The following is a 21,495-nucleotide window of genomic DNA, read 5'->3' as shown; positions in this document are numbered from 1 at the left end:
AGACAGGACTATATGCATGCAGCATGGCCTCCTGAGCTTTAGATGTCACTTATTTGGGCATAACATGGGACTTTTGTCTTTTCGGAGTGCAAGAAGGTCGTTTCAGTTAAGTACTGTCATTAACAGCTCCTATAGAGTTGTCAATATTCAGAAATGCATTTCAAATTATTTCCATCTAATTAAACTTAACATTTGGGTGGTTTTGAGGTGAAACAAATATTTTGAGGTCAGCATGTTTGTATTGAATTTGGGCATGATTATTTTATGCATGTGTATCTTGGGCACAACATTTATCCCCTTGATTTTGCTGCAATCTAAAGCCCAGGGCCCTGTAACATAAAGCACTCATGACACTTACGTCACAAGTACACCATACATCATGTGTGGCGAACGTCTGACGTAAGTGTTATGAGTGCTTTGTGTTACAGGGCCCTGGCCTCTGATGTGAAAGTAGTGGGACACTGGCTGAGATAGAACATCCCAGTCCACCAATCATATAACCCAGGCAAGCACTCTACAACTATTTAACTAAATGGACTGATGTCTTGGCATGTGAGTGGGATCGGATCGCACGCCTTTTCGCATAACCAAAACCGTTCTAAGGCTAAAAAAAAAAGGTTATAAAAAATAAATGTGTCAAATTAACATATTTGAGTATAAATACAGGGCAACAATAAAACTTGTAAAATAATCCCCAAAACGGTAATATTTTTGGGTGAAATTGTTTTACCCTCTTATCAGTCGACCCTCCAAGTTATAAAATAAATTTTGGAGTGAAAAAAATTCAACTTATAGGCGAAGATATACGGTATACGTAAGCTACCGCATTTTCCCATGTATTATGCACATCGGTGTATAATGCACACCCTCCACTTTGAACGTTTATTCCAAGAAAAAAAACATGAACCATAATATAATGCACAACGTTTTTTTAAACCACAAAATCAACAGTGAATGCAAGCTGTACCGTTTTCCACCCGCCACCAAAATTAACAAAAAGCGAAAGCAGTGGTATATTCGAGAAACAAAACTGAAGTTAGGTACTTGAGTACATAGACCTACATGTCACACAAAATGTAGGCTAGTACTTGCATACTTACATGTCACACATGCATAAATCAAGACAAAAGTATATACCCATAAACTGTAAATGACTAATAAATAAATGAAAACAAAAATATAGCATATTACATTTGGTTCTCGTGTCTAACGTGAATGCGCGAGATTTTTTATTTTATTGAGTCATATATTTCCGTTTCAACGGAAATGGCCGAATTAAATCTCATGGAAATTATAAATATTTACAGTCTTATTTTTGTGTACGTTTTGGTGAGGTATTGATGCTTTTGTACATTTACGATTTTTAAGGGTGTTTTGGCATTTCGTTGTAATGAACACCGTCAATAACCAATAAACTACAGATCGACGATTTTTTTAATGGGTGATCACTGGACATTATTAAAAGATTTTTTTTTTACTATTGTTATGTACCCCCATTTTTAACCTGTATTTTCTGGGGGGAAAGTGTGCATAAGACATGGGAAAGTACGGTACATCTCTATAATAAAGAGTAATATAAATAAAGGAGGTGACATAAAAAACATATTCACAAAAAAAGAAGTGAACAGTTTGTTTTGTTTAACGACACCACTAGAACACATTGATTAATTTATCATCAGCTATTGGATGTCAAACATTTGGTAATTCTGACTCGTAGTCATCAGAGGAAACCCGCTACAGTTTTCCTAATGCAGAAAGGATCTTTTATATGCACTTTCCCACAGACAGGAAAGCACATACCAGTCTTTGACCAGTTGTGGTGCTATTCACAAAGACCTTACAGATAAATTATGTGAAGTAGTAGGGTATAAATCAAACATTTGTGGAGATCATAGTAGTACATGTAGTTTTTAAAAACACCGTAACTTGCTGCAGTTAAAATAGACTTTGCTTTTGTTCATAAAACAGATTACATAAAATTGACATGCTTCCCTCTTATTATGTTACAATTTAATCATTAGCACCAATTTAATATGAAGACGAACTTGAAATCAGAATATTGCCATCTTCATTTAGGAGTATTCCAGATAACACATGCACAGGTATACATAAATAGGACCGATACCCAACATATAAAAGATATTACTGCAGAATGACCTATTGCTATGTAAGTTATTACCTTCATTGCCCGTGGTGTGCTGGTACCAAGGGGGGAAATCATTGCTCGGTCCTGTCTAGCAGCAGGTCCGGGCCGGTGTTGACGTGACGGGGTACCCTCCTGGAATGTGCAAACTCACTGTCAGTTTTGGGCAAATCAAACATCACAACAGCTCACTAAGCTGTTTTGAAATAAATTTAAACATGTCTCTCTCTCTCTCTCTTAGTTAAAGTTAAAGTTTGTTTTGTTTAACGACACCACTAGAGTACACTGATTTATTAATCATCGGCTATTGGATGTCAAACATTTATTAATTTTTAGAGAGGAAACCTGCAACATCTTTCCATTAGCAGCAAGAGATCTTTTATATGCACCATCCAGCATACAGGATAGCATATACCATGGCCTCTGATATACCAGTTGTCATGAACTAGCTGGAATGAGAAATAACCCAATGGGCCCATCGACAGGGATCGATCCTAGACTCTCTTAGTCAATAATCTCCAGATAATCCCTGTACTAAGTTGGCAACGATGGAATCAACCTGTAGGAGACAGACTTGAACTTGATGAATGGACAGACAGAAGGACGCCAGTCAAATGAGTATGGAAGGAAATGTTTTATCTAACGACACACTCAACACATTTTATTTACGGTTATATGGCATTAGACATATGGTTAAGGACCACACAGATATTGAGAGAGGAAACCTGCTGTCGCCACTTCATGGGCTACTCTTTTCAATTAGCAGCAAGGGATCTTTTATATGCACCATCCCACAGACAGGGTAGTACATACCACTGCCTTTGACATGCCAGTCGTGGTGCACTGGCTTGAACGAAAAATAGCCCAATGGGACCACTGGCAGGGATCGATCTAAGACCGACCATACATTGAGTGAGCGCTTTACCACTGGGCTACGTCAAATGAGTATGAGAATATCACAGTTTTGTCTTGCCTGCGATAAGTAATAGTATTTGTGAACACAAATTTGATCATGATCTTTAAAATATGATCATAAAGAGAATATGCTAAAGTGTAAATGAAGTTAAAACTAATTAGTTCAACAACAATAAAATAGAATAAACAATAAGTGATAAAAGATAACATTTTGAAATTGTAAAAATTACAACTCCTGTAACTGCTCACAGCAATTGACAATGCCATGGAGTTGTTTTTGTTGTACACTGTACGTAAAAAAAAAAAAATTGGTTTAAACAGTATTTATTTCTGTTTATATTAACAGTAGGGATTGGCCAACAGGTATAGCCTATATAAAGACTTTTCCCTACATTATACAATTGAAATATTAAATATTAAACAATTCCCATTGCATGTTTTTTGCCGTAGACATTTTCTTAACTGCAGTGGTTGCATTATTCAAAGTGTAACACTTGGTCATTTGAAATTTATGAACATATCTATTCTTGATGTTAAGTGCTTACCATATGATAGACTGAAGTAACTACCATTACACATCATTTGCAATGTCTAAAATCACTTTAAAAAGTACATATATTGTTACAGTAATGAAAATGCAATTCTAAAAAAAAAGGACTTATCTGTATGCAGTTTCCAGGTGGATTATTTCCCAACAATCTGGTTAACACAGGGTATTTTTTAAAGGGAAAAAAAGGAGTCACTCACAACAGCAGGACTGCCTGAACCAGCGGTCGGCTGTTTGCTGAGTAAAACTTGTAGCTTTGCAAGAAACAGCTGTTCTTCTTCTACAAACAACTCAGTGTCTCGCTGCACAGGCTGTAACGAACACCAAACAGACACAAATCATAAAGTGTCAATGTAAATAAATACTGTAGATCCTGAAACTAATGCAATCATAATATTAATTCCAAAAATGCAAGTTTGTGTTATTCGCATTAATAATATGACATTTATTTCTATATTTTGTCCAGCAATAGTCCAGCAAGCTATGCGTTACATGCTAGTAAAACAAACAAAGATTAAATTGATCACACATTTATAAAATAACTGGAGTATAATTCATCGTAGGCAAGACAGACTAACTGTCCAAAAGTCCAGCAAAAGCGGACACAATTCATTGCGCGTGAATGGGTTTTAGCACACTAATCTTGAGTTTGACCGTTTCTTTGTTTTTACTGTGCAAGTAAGCTGCAACTCTGTTGACATATCTTAGGAAGATATAGTTGTAATGGTCCATGTATGCTAATGTTTAGCCAGATTTAGGTAACTATACACGTTAGATAAATCCTTGCTGCAAAAATATTTTTGAGTTGATCTGACCAAAAACACTAGCACTACACAGGTTAATTGAACAGTACACAGTGAGTTGATCTCAATGAAGATGCCGGTAACTCCGATTTAACCGAAAAGTACACTGACATGTGTTATTAGCAAAGTAATATTTCACATTAGTTTCAGTCACATTTTAGTCTGCCCACCAACACTCGCATTAATTTAGGGACGCATTAATTTCAGGATCTACAGTAAGCAGTGGATTTCTGTTTTATTGTTTTAAAATCCTCCAGATTTAAGGTTACACACCATCATTAAGTACTCCATGCAGTTCAATACAATTTCTGTCAGAATATATTGTAAAAAATACAACACCATCGAGAGGGTCATGTGACTACTAATTTTAGGGAATTCTCTCAACTGACAAGTACTGTGTAAATAATCTACGTAAGTCGACTATGAAAATTTTCAGTTAACAGCCCTCATGAATGATCACTGCCTTGTGTTGCTGTTATACATATAACAAGTAACTTCAAACCAATGGGCTATTTAAATACTACAGATACTGAACAGTTGAACTATAACACCTGTGTTCAGTTAATGCTTGTGCTGTATAACATGTTAAATCGCATTAATGTTTTGTGCATATCATGTTTTGTTGTATTTCATTATATCACACACATATACACAAACGCGCGTGCGCGCACACACACACCATAATTCTCTGTAAATATCTTGGAAAAAAAATGGCAGTAACATCATTTAAAAGTTATAAAACAATGCCGAAACTGTAAAAGATCGACAGGACCTTGCTTAGTTTCGGTTCACTGGCCAACATACATGTATCAAGCCTGACCCGACCTGGTCTGAATATGTAATATTTTGTGCACACAGCACACTAGTTAGATTACAGAGAAACACATGGTAATCAAGTTTAAGTAATCATACTGAACAAATAAAACGTTATCTTGTATTTTAATTTTTTGCAACTAATGCAAGATTACGAAAACTACAGTACCAAGTTCTTGTTCATATTTTCAGGAAATTAGCCAGGTTTGTCAACATTCTGTTTTGTTTATGAAACTGACCCATTTACGTGAAATAAAACTGAAAGCCACACAACCAACAATCATTTATTGATTGAATTGATGGGAGAATGGATCTCTTTATTATTATTAAATACAAACAATAATTAAGTTAGTGGCTTTGTTTTAACCAGGGCTTATTCAAAGGTGTGGTTTAGGTACGAACGTTGTCACAAACTTTGCCTAAAAACAAGAGGTGTGGTTTTACATACCAGTGTATGTAATAGGCCGGAAAATACGGTAAAACAAATTAGCGATATCATAGTGGGTTTAATGAGGCAAGTACACGCAAGTGAGAATAATTGTTAGTCAAACCTTAATGACTGAAATTTACCACTGTTTTCATCTCAGACCAACTGAAATTGACATAGATATCTAAATATGATACTAAAATGTAAGGGAAAACCCACAAGCAATGTTCATCTCTAATTTACCTTTCTCAAGACTGGTTTCACTATGACATCTTCAAATGCATCTTCTGGTTTCATATTCCTCATATTTTCATATAATATACTAATTTTCTTTTCATTATCCCATCCAGCTGGTCTGTAAGGTAAGAAAGAAAAGTAACAATCAGAAATTATTAAATTTAACTCATAAGAATATATCAAATACAAGTATTTCATTACATTAACAATGCATGTAGTTATTCATAGAACCTTTTAAAAATCATTTACACAGCACTACTAACGTGAACTGGTTCTTAGATTTATCCTGAAACACTTCTAGCCGACTCATAATCACACCGACACCACAATAGGTAATATAAGTGACAGGAAAATCAAAATATCCATGCAACCCTGGAAATACCATTTATAATGTAATATAATTGTATGAAAATGTTATCTTTATTTTTAAAATTTAATGATTTTTAAATGATAATTAAAAAAAAAAATTAAAAAAAATTAAATATTAGGAATATTAGCTTAATGTTACTTCCTCACATTTTTTAACTACTACTGGTGTCTAACTTGGTTATCTAACAGTCTGTCTACAAAATGTGATACCCACCATCCCACATAAGCTACTCCTATCAATTATCTGGAAGAGATTTTACAGGGCAGTACATACCACATTCTTTCATATACCAACAGTTATGATGGTGAAAACCGTGTCCACTCAAGACAAGTGATTGATGATCAATGCACCTTAGGCTAGTGCTTTACCAGCAAGCTACATTCCGTCCCTTTCATACTATACGTAATGATAGTCTAAACTTCTTCTCCTAGCATGCGAAATATTGCCTACACCAATTATTACTGTTTGCAACAAAAAAACAAACATGATTTACTGTCTGTATATAATCATGTTTTTTCAGTTTTAATAAAGAATTAGGAGAACTGAAAATTCTGAGATCATAATAAATATTTCAATAATTATAAGACAAAATGTGGTGTCAAGTTATCTCCCTTAGGCACAAAACCACTATTTGGTGCCAACGATTAGGTCCAACTCTGCACTCTTCATGTAAACAAAGGATTGCAGCATCTTAAATTATTTTCGACTCTATCAAAATAATTGTGAGGACTCTATAGGGCTGATAATTCATTTATATGCAGATATATTTTTATTTTTAATAAATATACATCGAGAACAACTTTATTCTGGGAAGTGGGAATTTTATTGAAATCTGATATCCGACACCTTTTTATTTTCTCCTATCCCTAGCCATGCAAGACAGGCGTATTCCATGACGTCAGACCATGCAGAATAAATCGGTCTTGCATGACCATGTGACTTCTGTTGTTTGAGCTGATATTAACATTGGGTGACACAAGAAATACTTTTTATATTTCATAAAAACAAGGAAACCTGCTGTCATAATGAAATTATCCTATCATTTTCTGTTTATACTTTCGGTATAAACCATTTTTGGGTACGATCTTTTCAATGGTTATGATTATTTTATTGTAAGAAATTTTTTAAAATGTAGGTTTTTCACGTTCTCTCAAAATACTTGTTTTTCATCTACTGGATGGGAGAAAAATAATCCTCCATTATGTATTCATGTGGGACAGGGCTATTCCACCCTCGGGTACAACATATTATGTACCCTCGGGTGGAATAGCCGTGTCCCACATGGACACATATGAAGGATTCTTTTAATCTTTGTCCTGCAGACCATAAAAATTAAGGGGAAAAGCTATTATTTCTATTTCAGCCACATTGTATGATCACCTAGAAGTCAAAACAGCGATTTTGTAATGTAGGTATACATGTGACGTCACACTAGTAACATCAAAAAGTCATATTTTGCTACTATACGGATATGACTTTGCTTTATCCGTCGTCATATTCTGTTAATAGAAACAGTGGTTGCAGGATAAATACATACAAACACTTACACAAACACCATGTCCTTCTCGACAACATATGCTGTTGACAAGAATGGGAAGCCATATATTCTGTGAATTAAATATTTATAGAATAAATCACAGTTTCTGTCTTCTTTGACTGATGTGTAAAATAAAGCAGCACCATCTGATGACAAGGTCAAGGCAAATTCAACAAACATTGTAATTAGTTATCGGATAGCCAACTGATTCAATATACCACCACAAGCTGTGCATACTGCCATGAAATTAAAAAATTTAATAAATGAAAGAAAGAAATGTTTTATTTAACGACGCACTCAACACATTTTATTTACAGTTATATGGCATCGGACATATGATTAAGGACTACACAGATATTGAGAGGAAACCCGCTGTCACCATTTCATGGGCTACTCTTTTCGATTAGCAGCAAGGGAGCTTTTATATGCACCATCTCACAGATAGGATAGCACATACCACAGCCTTTGATACATGTATATCAGTCGTGGTGCACGGGCTGGAACGAGAAATTGCCCAATGGGCCCACCGATGGGGATCGATCCCAGACCGACTACACATCAAGCAAGCGCTGTACCACTGTACCACCAAGTTACATCCCGCCCCTTAAAGTTAAACAATGCACGTAAAATAATTTTGTATACTGATTACCACTATATAAAAAAAATTGCAGGTTTTTATACCTTATGTAGCCGATAGAAAGACATAAAATAAGATAATTTAACATGTGTTTATGGTAGTTTTCATGAAAGCTTTTAATATATGACTGGTACAGTGTATTTCTCTTTGCTGAGCAAATCGGTAAATACCGTGCTTCATTAATTTGGTGAAATCACAGCAAGACTTTTTCAGGGATTTCAGGACATTCCTAAAAAAATCAAGGATTTTGTAAAACCACTGAATGAAACAATAAATACACTAAATTACTATGTCATTACTTTCACAATCTTACTTACATACACAAGGTAATCACTATTATACAATCATGTAATTAGCCACTTAAAAACACTATCTAGACATTGTGAACACAGTAAAAAGGATACACTTCAAACAAAATTTTCTAACATGTTGCTGAATGAAGTCAAAGTGTTCTTCCTTATAGTCATGTTCCCTTTCTAACGATGAGATTGCGTCACTCTGCAATAAAAACAGTGTCACCTATTAGACAAACAGTGTCACCTATTAGACAAACAGTGTCACCTATTAGACGAACAGTGTCACCTATTAGACGGACAGTGTCACCTATTAGACAGACAGTGTCACCTATTAGACGAACAGTGTCACCTATTAGACGAACAGTGTCACCTATTAGACGAACAGTGTCACCTATTAGACGAACAGTGTCACCTATTAGACAGACAGTGTCACCTATTAGACGAACAGTGTCACCTATTAGACGAACAGTGTCACCTATTAGACAGACAGTGTCACCTATTAGACGGACAGTGTCACCTATTAGACGAACAGTGTCACCTATTAGACGAACAGTGTCACCTATTAGACAAACAGTGTCACCTATTAGACAAACAGTGTCACCTATTAGACAAACAGTGTCACCTATTAGACAGAAACTAACAGCATCACCACAAAATTCAGACACATTAACTGTTAAAAAAGTTAATGTTAGCTTTGTTTAACAACACCATTTATTTATTTATTATCAGCTTCATGGATGTCAAACATTTGGTAAAATTGACATACAGTCTTAGAGAGGAAACGTACCTGCTACATTTTCTATTAGTAGCGATGAATCTTTTATATGCACCATCCCACACAGGATAGCACATACTACAGACTTCATTATACCAGTCATAGTGCACTGGCTGGAACTAGAAATAGCCCAATGGGTCCACCAATGGGGATCGATCCTAAATCGACCTAGCATCAGGGGAGAACTTTACCACTGGTCTACGTCCTGTCCCAACATCATTGATAATACATACAAGGAGGTGGTGAATATCAAACTGTACAAGTCTACGTGATGAACTGATTTCTTCTCGAACAGTCAGACTATAACAGTCTATAAAAAGATAAATGTTGTATTTATAGATTTGTATAATTTGTACACTAATATTTGTATACCCTACATAAAACATACATGTAGATCTGTATTGTTAAAGTGGCAGACCCTAGTTTTTAAACAATATGACATATGTTTCACTATCAAAAAAGATCATTTAAACTGTAAGTACTTACATTTTATTATTTAGAATATTTATTTTTTAAACATCTATAAAGTGGTTCTGGTCATCCCGTTTTTTGCAACACCCCAAAATGCAAATTTCATAATTTAAAAAATGCACGTTCGCCTGAGAAGTAATGATAATAAAAAAAAGAGTAAAGTTTGTTTTATTTAACGACGCCACTAGAGCACATTGATTTTTTATCTTATCATCAGCTATTGGACGTTAAACATATGGTCATTCTGACACACTGTTGTTTAGAGGAAACCCAGTCGCCACATAGGCTACTCTTTTACGACAGGCAGCAAGGGATCTTTTATTTGCGCTTCCCACAGGCAGGATAGCACAAACCATGGCCTTTGTTGAACCAGTTATGGATTACTGGTCGGTGTAAGTGGTTTACACCTACCCATTGAGCCTTGCGGAGCACTCACTCTGGGTTTGGAGTCGGTATCTGGATTAAAAATCCCATGCCTCGACTGGGATCCGAACCCAGTACCTACCAGCCTGTAGACCGATGGCCTAACCACGACGCCACCGAGGCCGGTCTAATGATTATCAAGACAAGCTCTAGTTATTTTTAGATGGTATTTCCCCATTTAAACATCACAGACTTCAGCTTCTCTCTGGTTATAACCGTATCAAAATGTGTGTTGAGGTTTGTAGATTAACTAACCTTAGTGCCCATTTTCATGGGTTGAAACTAGGGTCTGCGCCTTTAAAACATAACTATAACAACAATGCAGGGAACATTTGGTTTTCAAAATCTTGGTTAGCAACATTTCAAGTCAATGGAAAACTGATTGGCAACTACTGTTTAATGTTTTAAAATTGTGTAGTGATCTCTAAAACTTGTATAGTGAATCTTGACACGATAATGAACGAAATGTTCACAGCAATGCCATAATTTTACTTTCACATACCTTGTTATGACTATAGTTATTTCAATGTACATGTATTGTTTTACTTTTTTAGACAAGTTGAATATTAAAGTGGATGCTTTATTAGCCTTAATTGTTATCTCTGTACATACAAAGCTGTTAACTTTTTTTTTGTGTTCAGATTGTATACAGCCAATGCCATGCATTTAACAAACCTTTGTTATAACTACAATTATTGGAATCCCTAAATTCTGTGACAGTATGGTCTCTCCCAGTGGAAGTAGAGCTCTTTCTTCGTCTGACCCCGACGTTGTTGGATGTAAAGGGTTCATTTCTCCACGGTGCGCACTGTGACTGGTAGGCTGGCCCTCTTCAGGCTCAGTATATTCTTGAATAAACCGCACCACTGAAAAGACCACCACCACCATTAAAACTGTGACATCCTGATAACTTAAAAAGCACTAACAAAAATCTATATCAAAATTGTGTTGTGTGCCAGATGGACAAAAGTAAAGAAACAAAGAAAGCTGAAATATGACAACTATATTTTACAATGAAGATCACTTGTCTCCATTTTGTGTTCTTTTTGAGGAGAGATCATCTAACTGATGGGTAATGATGTGCAGGACAACATCAATTCACAAGTGCAAGATAAACAGTATTGCCGAGTATATTGAGTTGGGTTTTCTATTTATTACCCATTATCAACATTTATCATTTTATGGAAGGAAGGAAATGGTTTATTTAACGACGCACTCAACACATTTACGGATATATGGTGTTGGACATATGGTTAAGGACCACACAGATATTGAGGGAGGAAACCCGCTATTGCCACTTCATGGGCTATTGTTTTCATTTAGCAGCAAGGGATCTTTTATATGCACTATCCCATAGACAGCATAACAGATACCACGACCTTTGATGTACCAGTCGTGGTGCACTGGCTGGAGCGAGAAATAGCCCAATGGGTCCACTGACAGGGATCAATCCCAAACCTACCACGCATCAATTGAGTGCTTTACCACTGGGCTATGTCCCGCCCCCATTTTATGGAAGAGACACAAGAGACAGTGTTGCATCATAGCTGTGACGTACATGTATGTATCACTGATAACACATGTATGTATGTATCACTGATAACACATGTATATATGTATCACTGATAACACATGTATGTATGTATCACTGATAACACATGTATATATGTATGTATCACTGATAATACATGTATGTATGTATCACTGATAACACATGTATGTATGTATCACTGATAACGCAAGTATTATGGTGTTTAATGGAAGTGACGGTCTCACTTTTGCTGCAATTGTTGAGATACTGCTGACCATGCAGCAAAGACTTAATGATTACATAATAAATAATTTTTTCTGCACAAAATGTTACTAGCTGTATATTAAATGTTTCTAAACATCCGAGTTTTTTGTACCAGGTCCAACTTCATTTTATTTTCTAATACACATGTATATATGTTTTGGTACATACAAAATTATTGGGAGACCAAATCCAGTTTGTGCTACTTACAAAGATTAGATAATCAGAAATGCATTTAATATATCTACAGACACTGATATTTGAATCTGTATTTAGCATGTAATGTTAGACATTACAAAATTTTATTAATCAGAAACATCTTGCAATGGCAGAAACTAGTGCCCCAACCACTGCACCATGCATAACTGGTATATCAAAGGCCATGACACGATATGGAACAAAATGTTCACTCAATTCACCAAAAAGCTCATTCGAAAACCATATGTCATTTATAGGTGTATAGTTGGTTATTTTGGGGGTGGGGGTATTATTTAGCCACAGGAAACTAGAATTTGGCTACAGGCTTTGTAATTAAATTTGCCAAATTGCTATTATTAACAATGAACAGTAAATTACATGTTCCATATTGATTTTCAGCTTTTCCAGAGTTATCGCCATTTAAAATTTTATGTTTCATGGTTGATTGTTTTATGAATTTTACTGTCCTTTTCATCAGTTAATTGGTTAAAAAAGGACAGGTTTTTTTTTAAATACAAAAGAAATGTAATAAAATGTTTCAGAAACAAAACATTTCTTTTAAGTGACCTCAACTGAATGTGACGTTATAGAAAGTAACACTGTGTTTACTCTCGATTTTACAACACTCTGATTTTACAACACTCTAACTGGATGCCATTTGTTTTAGGGGGAGTGTGTTTGGAACAGTGTTTATTATATTAGCAGTGGACTTTATTTTCATTAGACATAACAATAAACATATTTATGTACATGAAGGTAAGTGACATTTTTAATGTTGTCAGTTCCAAAGCATGGTCCTTCCAATCAAGTCAAACAACCGTACTTATGTACAACACATGTAGGTTCAAAATTACATATTTCACATTGGAAACTTGGGTCAGTGTTGACGTTTTCTGGTTGTAAAGCTGGATAAATAAGAGTTAATAATTAATACTTAAATTTGCTGAATGTATTAATATTATCCTCATTTTTTTAATGACTGTTTTAAAACTTTTTTGTCATTATGATTATGTTCATGCTGTTTCAAATGTGGAATGTTTACTTGAAATCAACTGATCTGGGCCCCGTTTCAAAAAGCGATCTTAGCCCTAAGATCATCTTAAGTGCATAGCTACCTTATACACTAAGGTGATCTTAGTGCTAAGATCGCTTCATGGAACAGGGCCCAGATCTTATATTAAAATCCTTCAAAAAGAGTATAGTTAGTGGTCATCGAGTAGGGAAAGGCACAGCCCCCTCCCCATCTTTCATTTCAGTTACCGTACTTATGTACAACACATGTATAGGTTCAAAATTACATATTTCACATTGGAAACTTGGGTCAGTGATGACGTTTTCTGGTTGTAAAGCTGGATGAATAAGAGTTAATAATTAATACTTAAATTTGCTGAATGTATTAATATTATCCTCCTTTTTTTAATGACCATTTTAAAACTTTTTTGTCATTATGATTATGTTCATGCTGTTTCAAATGTGGAATGTTTACTTGAAATCAACTGATCTGGGCCCCCTTTCAAAAAGCGATCTTAGCCCTAAGATCATCTTAAGTGCATAGCTACCTTATACACTAAGGTGATCTTAGTGCTAAGATCGCTTCATGGAACAGGGCCCAGATCTTATATTAAAATCCTTCAAAAAGAGTATAGTTAGTGGTCATCGAGTAGGGAAAGGCACAGCCCCCTCCCCATCTTTCATTTCAGTTACCGTACTTATGTACAACACATGTATAGGTTCAAAATTACATATTTCACATTGGAAACTTGGGTCAGTGATGACGTTTTCTGGTTGTAAAGCTGGATGAATAAGAGTTAATAATTAATACTTAAATTTGCTGAATGTATTAATATTATCCTCCTTTTTTTAATGACCATTTTAAAACTTTTTTGTCATTATGATTATGTTCATGCTGTTTCAAATGTGGAAATGTTTACTTGAAATCAACTGATCTGGGCCCCGTTCCAAAAAGCGATCTTAGCCCTAAGATCATCTTAAGTGCATAGCTACCTTATACACTAAGGTGATCTTAGTGCTAAGATCGCTTCATGGAACAGGGCCCAGATCTTATATTAAAATCCTTCAAAAAGAGTATAGTTAGTGGTAATCGAGTAGGGAAAGGCACAGCCCCCTCCCCATCTTTCATTTCAGTTACAGAACAGTCACGGACCCCACTAGTCTGTTATAGCCCAGTGTAATTTGCTGCTGAGACTACATGTATGCTGTACCCTGTGTGAGTAATAGTCCATCACTGCATTGTTTACATCATGTCAAAAATTAAATAATATTGACATAACAAACTCTACAACCTCTATACATGTAAAGATGTATAATCATAATTAGATACATGTACATGTACAGTGTTTCTGCCAGAAAGAAATTTTTGGGTATGGTGCTATGTTATTGAATGCAACCACAGTCAACAGGGGCTATGGGGGGCCTCCTCCACAAAGAAAATGGGTTACATTTAGGGTTAGGCTTAAGAAAATCATACAATAATGATAAGAGTCATTAATTTTGTCAAAATGTTAGCTTAAAAAAATAACAATTTGGGTATGGCGCCATACCCATTTTACCCTCTGGCAGAAACCCTGATGTAGGTCTTTAAAAAGTTTTTTGCTACCTACATGTAAGAGCCTCATTAAAATTTGTTGTTGATTGAGGGGGGTTTATAACAAAAAACATACTGTACCGGTGGATCAAGTAATTTTTAAAGAGTCTTAAATTGCAATGACCATTACATCTGCACGATGGTGACAAATGTAGCACAATATTAAGCACAATATTAAGAGAAGAATGTAGCACCTGCCTCTGTTTAAACATGACTGATGGAATCAATACACAAGCTGCTGCTGGAAGTGTTATGTACTGCGAGGAGATCAATACAGTTATACCATCAAACAAACGCAGTCTGACGAATAGCCACTGAAGCCAGAGTCAGCGTAACATTGCCTACTGACCTTGGTGGCAGAGTGGTTAAGCCTTCAGCTCTTATTCATTTCAACTTATTTTTGTGCTTAGCCTTATATCCAATTACATTTCAAGCACACTGTTCTAGGCACACACCTCAGCTATCTGGGCTGTCTGTCCAGAACAGTGGGTTAGTTATTAGTTGGTTAGTGAGAGAGAGGAGAGGGTGTAGAGCCCTTAAGAACTCGCTCTGGGTTGGAGCCTGTACTGGGCTGCAAATCCTGTACCTACCAGCCTGTAGTTCGATGGCTTAACCATTGCGGCCGGTTAAACAGTCACAATCACAATCGTCATTTATGACAAGTATGTTAACAAACCAACAAGTAAACTACAAGTACCTGCATGCATTATACAATACATAAATGACAAATGTAGTGTCTCACGATCATTAAATATTGTATCACTGACTTGGTCTAGTAAACTTTATATATGCATAAACATCAATTTTAATCAATGGTTGTGCTTTTACTTTTCAATTTGTCCCATACATCATACTCCTATCTGATCCCTGCTCACTGTACTACAGTACAAACAAGAAAGAAAGAAATGTTTTATTTAATGACACACTCAACACACTGTATTTACGGTTATATGGCGTCAGACATATGGTTAAGGACCACACAGATATTGAGTCTTTTCGATTAGCAGCAAGGGATCTTTTATATGCACCATCCCACAGACAGGGTAGTACATACCACGGCCTTTGATATACCAGTCATGGTGCACTGGCTGGAACAAGAAATAGCCCAATGCCAATGGTCCCACCAACGGGGATCGATCCCACACCGACCACGCATCGAGCGAGCACTGTACCACTGGGCTACGTCTCGCCCCCATTCCAAACAAATCTACTTTATAAATGACAATTAAATGTTACATCAACATCGCAAGTTATTCACTCTATCGAAATGTTATTAAATGATAAAAAAAATTTTTTATCTAAATACATGTAAATGACATTGGCAGAAATAATTTTACTGTATATGTATTTTAAATTTTTTACTTATTTTGGTAACATTCCATAATTCCAAGACTGATAACAGGTTATCCATAGGCTCTTCCATGTTGATTTTTGGATTTTCATAAATTTTCATGTTCTTTACTGCCCCGAGTCAGACCCCCGATCTTATCTGAAGCTGGACTCGGGATAGGCCTTTTCGAAACCATAAAGGGATATGAACACGTTAAAAACTTAACCATAACCATATTCTTTACTTTTAATATTGTAGCAAATCTGCTACATTGGGCACTTGTAAATTACATTATTATGGCATGCATCTGCATCACAAATAAGCATTATGTTCAATGGTGGAACCAAAAGGGTGGTTTCATCCAGGGCAGTGCTTAGGGGGAGTGGTAAGGGGACAGTTATTCCCCCCTCCCCCAAATGAAAATTGTGAAGAAATGATTCAGTTGCTGTAGGCGAGTTCATATACCACATTCTTTGACCAGTTGTGGTGCACTGGTCGGAACAAGAAAAAAAAAATCAGCTGAATGGATCCACCAAGGTGGTTCGATCCTGCGACACAAGCACCTCAAGCGAGCACTCAACCGACTGAGCTAAATCCCCCAACCCCCATATTAAGATAACAGATATAATTATTGTTTTTAACCAAAAGTAACCGTTAACCAATCTGTCCTGACATAATGAAAATAATGTTTGATTGGCATCGTTTTGCCTTTGATTCATGTACTCATACATACATTTATCATGCGATCATGCTTCCTGTGACCTGATAACGCCTACATGATAATACAAAGTGTTATCAGGTCACTAGGAAATTAGTTGTGCGCATGATGGATGTTGCCTCAATTTTCAGGTAGGTCGTTTTCTCATTTTTCAAACATGCATTTACAGCAGTAAGTGTTGAACTACATAAATAAATAGAATTAGCCAGCATTTTTAATTGAACATTTGAAACAAAAAAGCAAGTGGCTTCCTGCCAAGAATGTTTACATTGGAAGGGTCACTAGCAACCAGTGATGTAGATCTTGTTCAGGTCACACATAAATGTGAATTTATTCTGTATGTATATTTATTTCATTCTTGTGTATTATTAAATATAAATATTGTTTATAACTACAGTCAAACCTGTCTTAAACGGTCACACATAGGAGTAGAGAAAAAACCACTGCTTAAGACAGGTGGTTGCTGAGTACAGGTTGGCACATATACAGTCTTTAAAACATGTTGTTGTTTCTTCTTTTTTTTGCCATCTCTATATTGCTAATTAATGGTTGTATGCTCCACAGTCGACTATAAATCAACTTTAGACATGTCACCTCCTTCAGGAAAAAGGTAATTGGAATGTATTAATTAAACCGTTTTCAATAAGTTTGTTTTCTTTTTCCATTTAATTTTGTAATTCTTACTTCAAGCAGTGTATTGTCTTAGTAAGTGAATCTACAAACGTCAAGCTTAGCCTACCCAGAAGCAATTAGATACATTCCAGTCATACTTTCTTAACTGATGTCTGGACTGAATGGGTACAAGTATTCCTGAAGGTGTGAAGATCCGTTATTTGCTGCACCTTGTAGCTGTTGTTAAAATATCCCTTTTATATAATAGTAAACATTTACTGTGGCCGCTTAATACTGGTATTTTAGCGATTTGGGAACCAATTTAGGTGGCTGCTGACATCATTAAACAGGTGACCGCTTAATACAGGTGAATTTAGATTAAAAATTGTTTGGCCGCTAGGACAGGTTTGACTGAATATTTATTAAAAGACCTGATTTAGCGGCTTATACAACAATGTCCAATGTTTTAGTGGCAAACTAAACACTAACAACAATAGTAGCAATATTTCAGTTGGCACACGCAGTGCCCCATCCTTTCACAAAACCCTTGATCTGCCACTCTATTAACAAACTGGTAAATCTTACCAGTTTGCACTATATTATCATAAGTATATTTATTCTTATTTTTACTCGGAAATTGTGTATACAATTTTAGTTTAATTGGATTGTTTCCCTTAGTTATGCATTGTTATGTGTGTTATAATATTTTAACATCTACATATGTTTAAAGTAACTTGAATATTATTTTTTACTGCAGGCGTTGCCATCATTTAACATACTATGCATACTAATTCTTATAGAGAGACTTCAAACGAAAAGCTGACAGACAGACAGAGGTCAAAGAAAAAAAACCCTAGCCAAATAAGTGTACTGTTAACATTGTTTATTTGCTGCAAAAGTCAGTTGTTAACAATTGCCGTCACCCATGGCCATTTTTTTTTTTTAATTGCCGTGGGTGATAAGGAAGGAAATGTTTTAATTAATGACGCAAACAACACATTATATTTACGGTTATATGGCATCGGACATATGGTTAGGACCACTCACATATTGAGAGGAAACTCACTGTCGCTACTTCATGGACTATTCTTTTCGATAGCAGCAAGTTATCTTTTATATGCACCATCCCACGGCCTTTGTTATACCAGTTGTGGATCACTGGCTGGAATGACAAATAACCCAATGGGCCCACCGACGGGGATCAATCCTAGATCGATCGCGCATCAGGCGAGTGCTGTACCACTGAGCTACGTGCCGCCCTCAGTGGGTGATACATTCTTAAATTCCGAGCCCTGTATTCATGATACGAATTGTATTCACCACCTTGTGTATTCACCACCTTGTGTATTCACAAACCAAGTCTGCTATTAGACTGGTCTGATTCACTTGATCAAAAGCCAAGTGATTCGCTTCCTTAACTGCACAGCTCAGGATTCGGGTAAAACAAATTAAATTAATTGTTCTTTTTATTCTTCAGAATTTTTACTTATTAATTTAATTATGTAGTAATTATTTTATATATTTTATCATTAAAGTAAAGAAGATAAACATTACTATTAGTAAGTTGAAGCATGCACATCAGTCGTTTTCCCGTTAGTACTAGTAGTATGTTTTCGAATAAATGAGGATATCTACTACATGTATAAGAATTTACCAACTACATCTGGAATGACTGATTTAAGACAACTGAAAATAAAAATGAATGGACAAAACTCACAGCTTTGTTCATACTCTTGTCTATCCTGTGGGGGGATTTTCAGTCGGTCTAGATGATCGCGGAGTATTGTGACCCACTTCTCAAGCGATTCCAGAATTGACCAGGGGTGTGTCATAGTTGCCACCAGTAGCACAAGCGTGTCAGCAAAGTTGTCTTCTGTGAGAGCGAACCGTAACAGTCCAGTATGACTGGCATCCCCATCCAGACACCACACGTTTAAAGTGGCTTGTTCTGAAAAACAGTACAAATCAACAATACAGAGTACTACTACAAAGCAATGCAACAATTGTTTTTAAAGCATAAAATACTGATGGAAAGAATAAGGGAATTCATGGTATTTGAGTACAAATTTAATTCACTACTAGAACTGTACTGACTATATAAAATACAAACAGCTTCATTTTATTTTGTGAGTGATACTAAACCTACTTACAGTTACTTCATGGAGTCCCGAATGCATTAATTCAGATAGTATTTTTACATTAAATGTGGTTTTCTTTTGTAAAACAATCATATTGTAAAAGGAACGGAAGTTTACATGCATTATAATGTTTACATTCAGGCCTTGACATTAACTTTTTTTAGTGGTATAAAATCTGGTAGACCCTAGTAAAAATTGGTAGCCCTATAATTTTAATAAATTAAAAAAAGAGAGGGAAAAAAGTTAAATCATTTACTTTATTTAAACGTGTTGTTTTAGGTGAGGTTTTTGATTGCAGAGTAACTGGATGTGTAAAACAAATCTAGTAGCCCGGCGGACTACTGGATTTAGACATTTGGTAGCCCAAGCAACAAATGGGTAGCCAAAATACCCAGGGCTACCGCTAAGGTCGAGCCCTGACATTAAGTATTCACATATATAGGATAGGACTCCCTTCGTGTATGCTGTAGGTATAGAGAATACACATGACTGGGCCGTTAGATACCATTTATTTTACAATAAGTTCTTTAACCAGCGAAAGCGAATAGGATACAGTTTTAAACCAGTAGTAAGATAAATGGTATTTAACAGACATACATGTAAATGTGGTAGTCTATTTTTTATACATACTCAAAAACCAATTTTCCCCCCAACTAAAATGTATTTATAGCACTCACGAGTTAGTTAACTTACGTGTCATACTGTAATCAATTTCAAATTAACTCAAGTCACCGAACAATCTATTTCACATGTCCTTATATTATATGGATGGTATGGGTCTGGTGATCAGGTCATCACCATGGACCAGCCAGTCACAAGTCTTAACAGTTATCTCCAACATATGTTACAGACAATAATATAATATAAGAAAATATGCAACCCTTGCAATTAAGAAAATCTCCACGGCACAAAAACTGCCATTGAAAAAACACCTGAATATAGTCCAAGGTAAGAAAATGCTTTGGAGAATTAAAAACTACACGGCATTGCCGACTGCCGTGGGCAATTGCAGGGCTTAAAATGCTTACCTACGACAATTTTGTGCATGCCTACTGCAATTTTGAACAAGTAACTAACTTGTGCAACAAATATAAAAACTAATAATAATCCCTTCAACAGATGGCAGTAATTTTAATCCAGTGGCAAAAACCTGTCATCGTTAAAAGCCCTGACCCACAGTAAGTGATATAGCAAATAGATAAATCAGAGTTTTTTAACTTCATCACTCTCTTTCATTAAGAAATGTATGGGGGTGGGATTTAGCTCAGTCGGTTGAGTGCTCACTTGAGGTGCTTGTGTCGCAGGATCGAACCACCTCAGTGGATCCATTCAACTGACTGGCTGTTTTCTCGTTCCAACCAGTGCACCACAACTGGTCAAAGGCAGTGGTGTGTGCTTTCCTGTCTATGGCTAAGTACATATAAAAGATCCCTTGCTGCATTAAGAACATGTAGCGGGTTTCGTCTGTTGGCTACGAGTCAGAATTACCAAATGTTTGACATCCAATAGCCGATGATTAACATATCAATGTACTCTAGTGGTGTCGTTAAACAAAACAAACTTTATATTTAAGAAGTATTTTATACATCATACTTGATTTTCTTTCAACAGAGGGTAGCTTTTTTAGCATGTAGCAGGGCTCAAAATTAATAATGGTACCAACAGCAATTGCCACAGGTAAGTAGCATCACCGATTTGTACCAATGGA

The 21,495-nt window shown here is 35.8% G+C and overlaps 1 protein-coding gene across 4 annotated transcripts in view; it reads right to left on the bottom strand.

The window, feature by feature from the left end:
* Positions 1–21,495, bottom strand: part of LOC121388816 (cytoplasmic dynein 1 light intermediate chain 2-like) — a 39,104-nt gene that overhangs the window by 6,809 nt on the left and 10,800 nt on the right. For all 4 annotated transcript variants that reach the window (XM_041520320.1, XM_041520321.1, XM_041520322.1 and 1 more), the window contains exons 4-10: positions 19,367–19,597; positions 11,070–11,260; positions 8,834–8,927; positions 7,803–7,938; positions 5,892–6,003; positions 3,806–3,916; positions 2,180–2,278 (exon numbers count right to left, since the gene is read on the bottom strand). In XM_041520320.1, coding sequence (XP_041376254.1) covers positions 2,180–2,278; positions 3,806–3,916; positions 5,892–6,003; positions 7,803–7,938; positions 8,834–8,927; positions 11,070–11,260; positions 19,367–19,597 — 974 coding nt within the window. The remainder of the gene's footprint in view (positions 1–2,179; positions 2,279–3,805; positions 3,917–5,891; positions 6,004–7,802; positions 7,939–8,833; positions 8,928–11,069; positions 11,261–19,366; positions 19,598–21,495) is intronic.

The sequence above is a fragment of the Gigantopelta aegis genome, chromosome 14 (genome assembly GCF_016097555.1).
Source record: "Gigantopelta aegis isolate Gae_Host chromosome 14, Gae_host_genome, whole genome shotgun sequence".
Lineage (NCBI taxonomy): Eukaryota > Metazoa > Mollusca > Gastropoda > Neomphalida > Peltospiridae > Gigantopelta > Gigantopelta aegis.
Note: the sequence above shows the minus strand (reverse complement) of the source record. Positions and strands in the feature narration are given on the sequence as shown.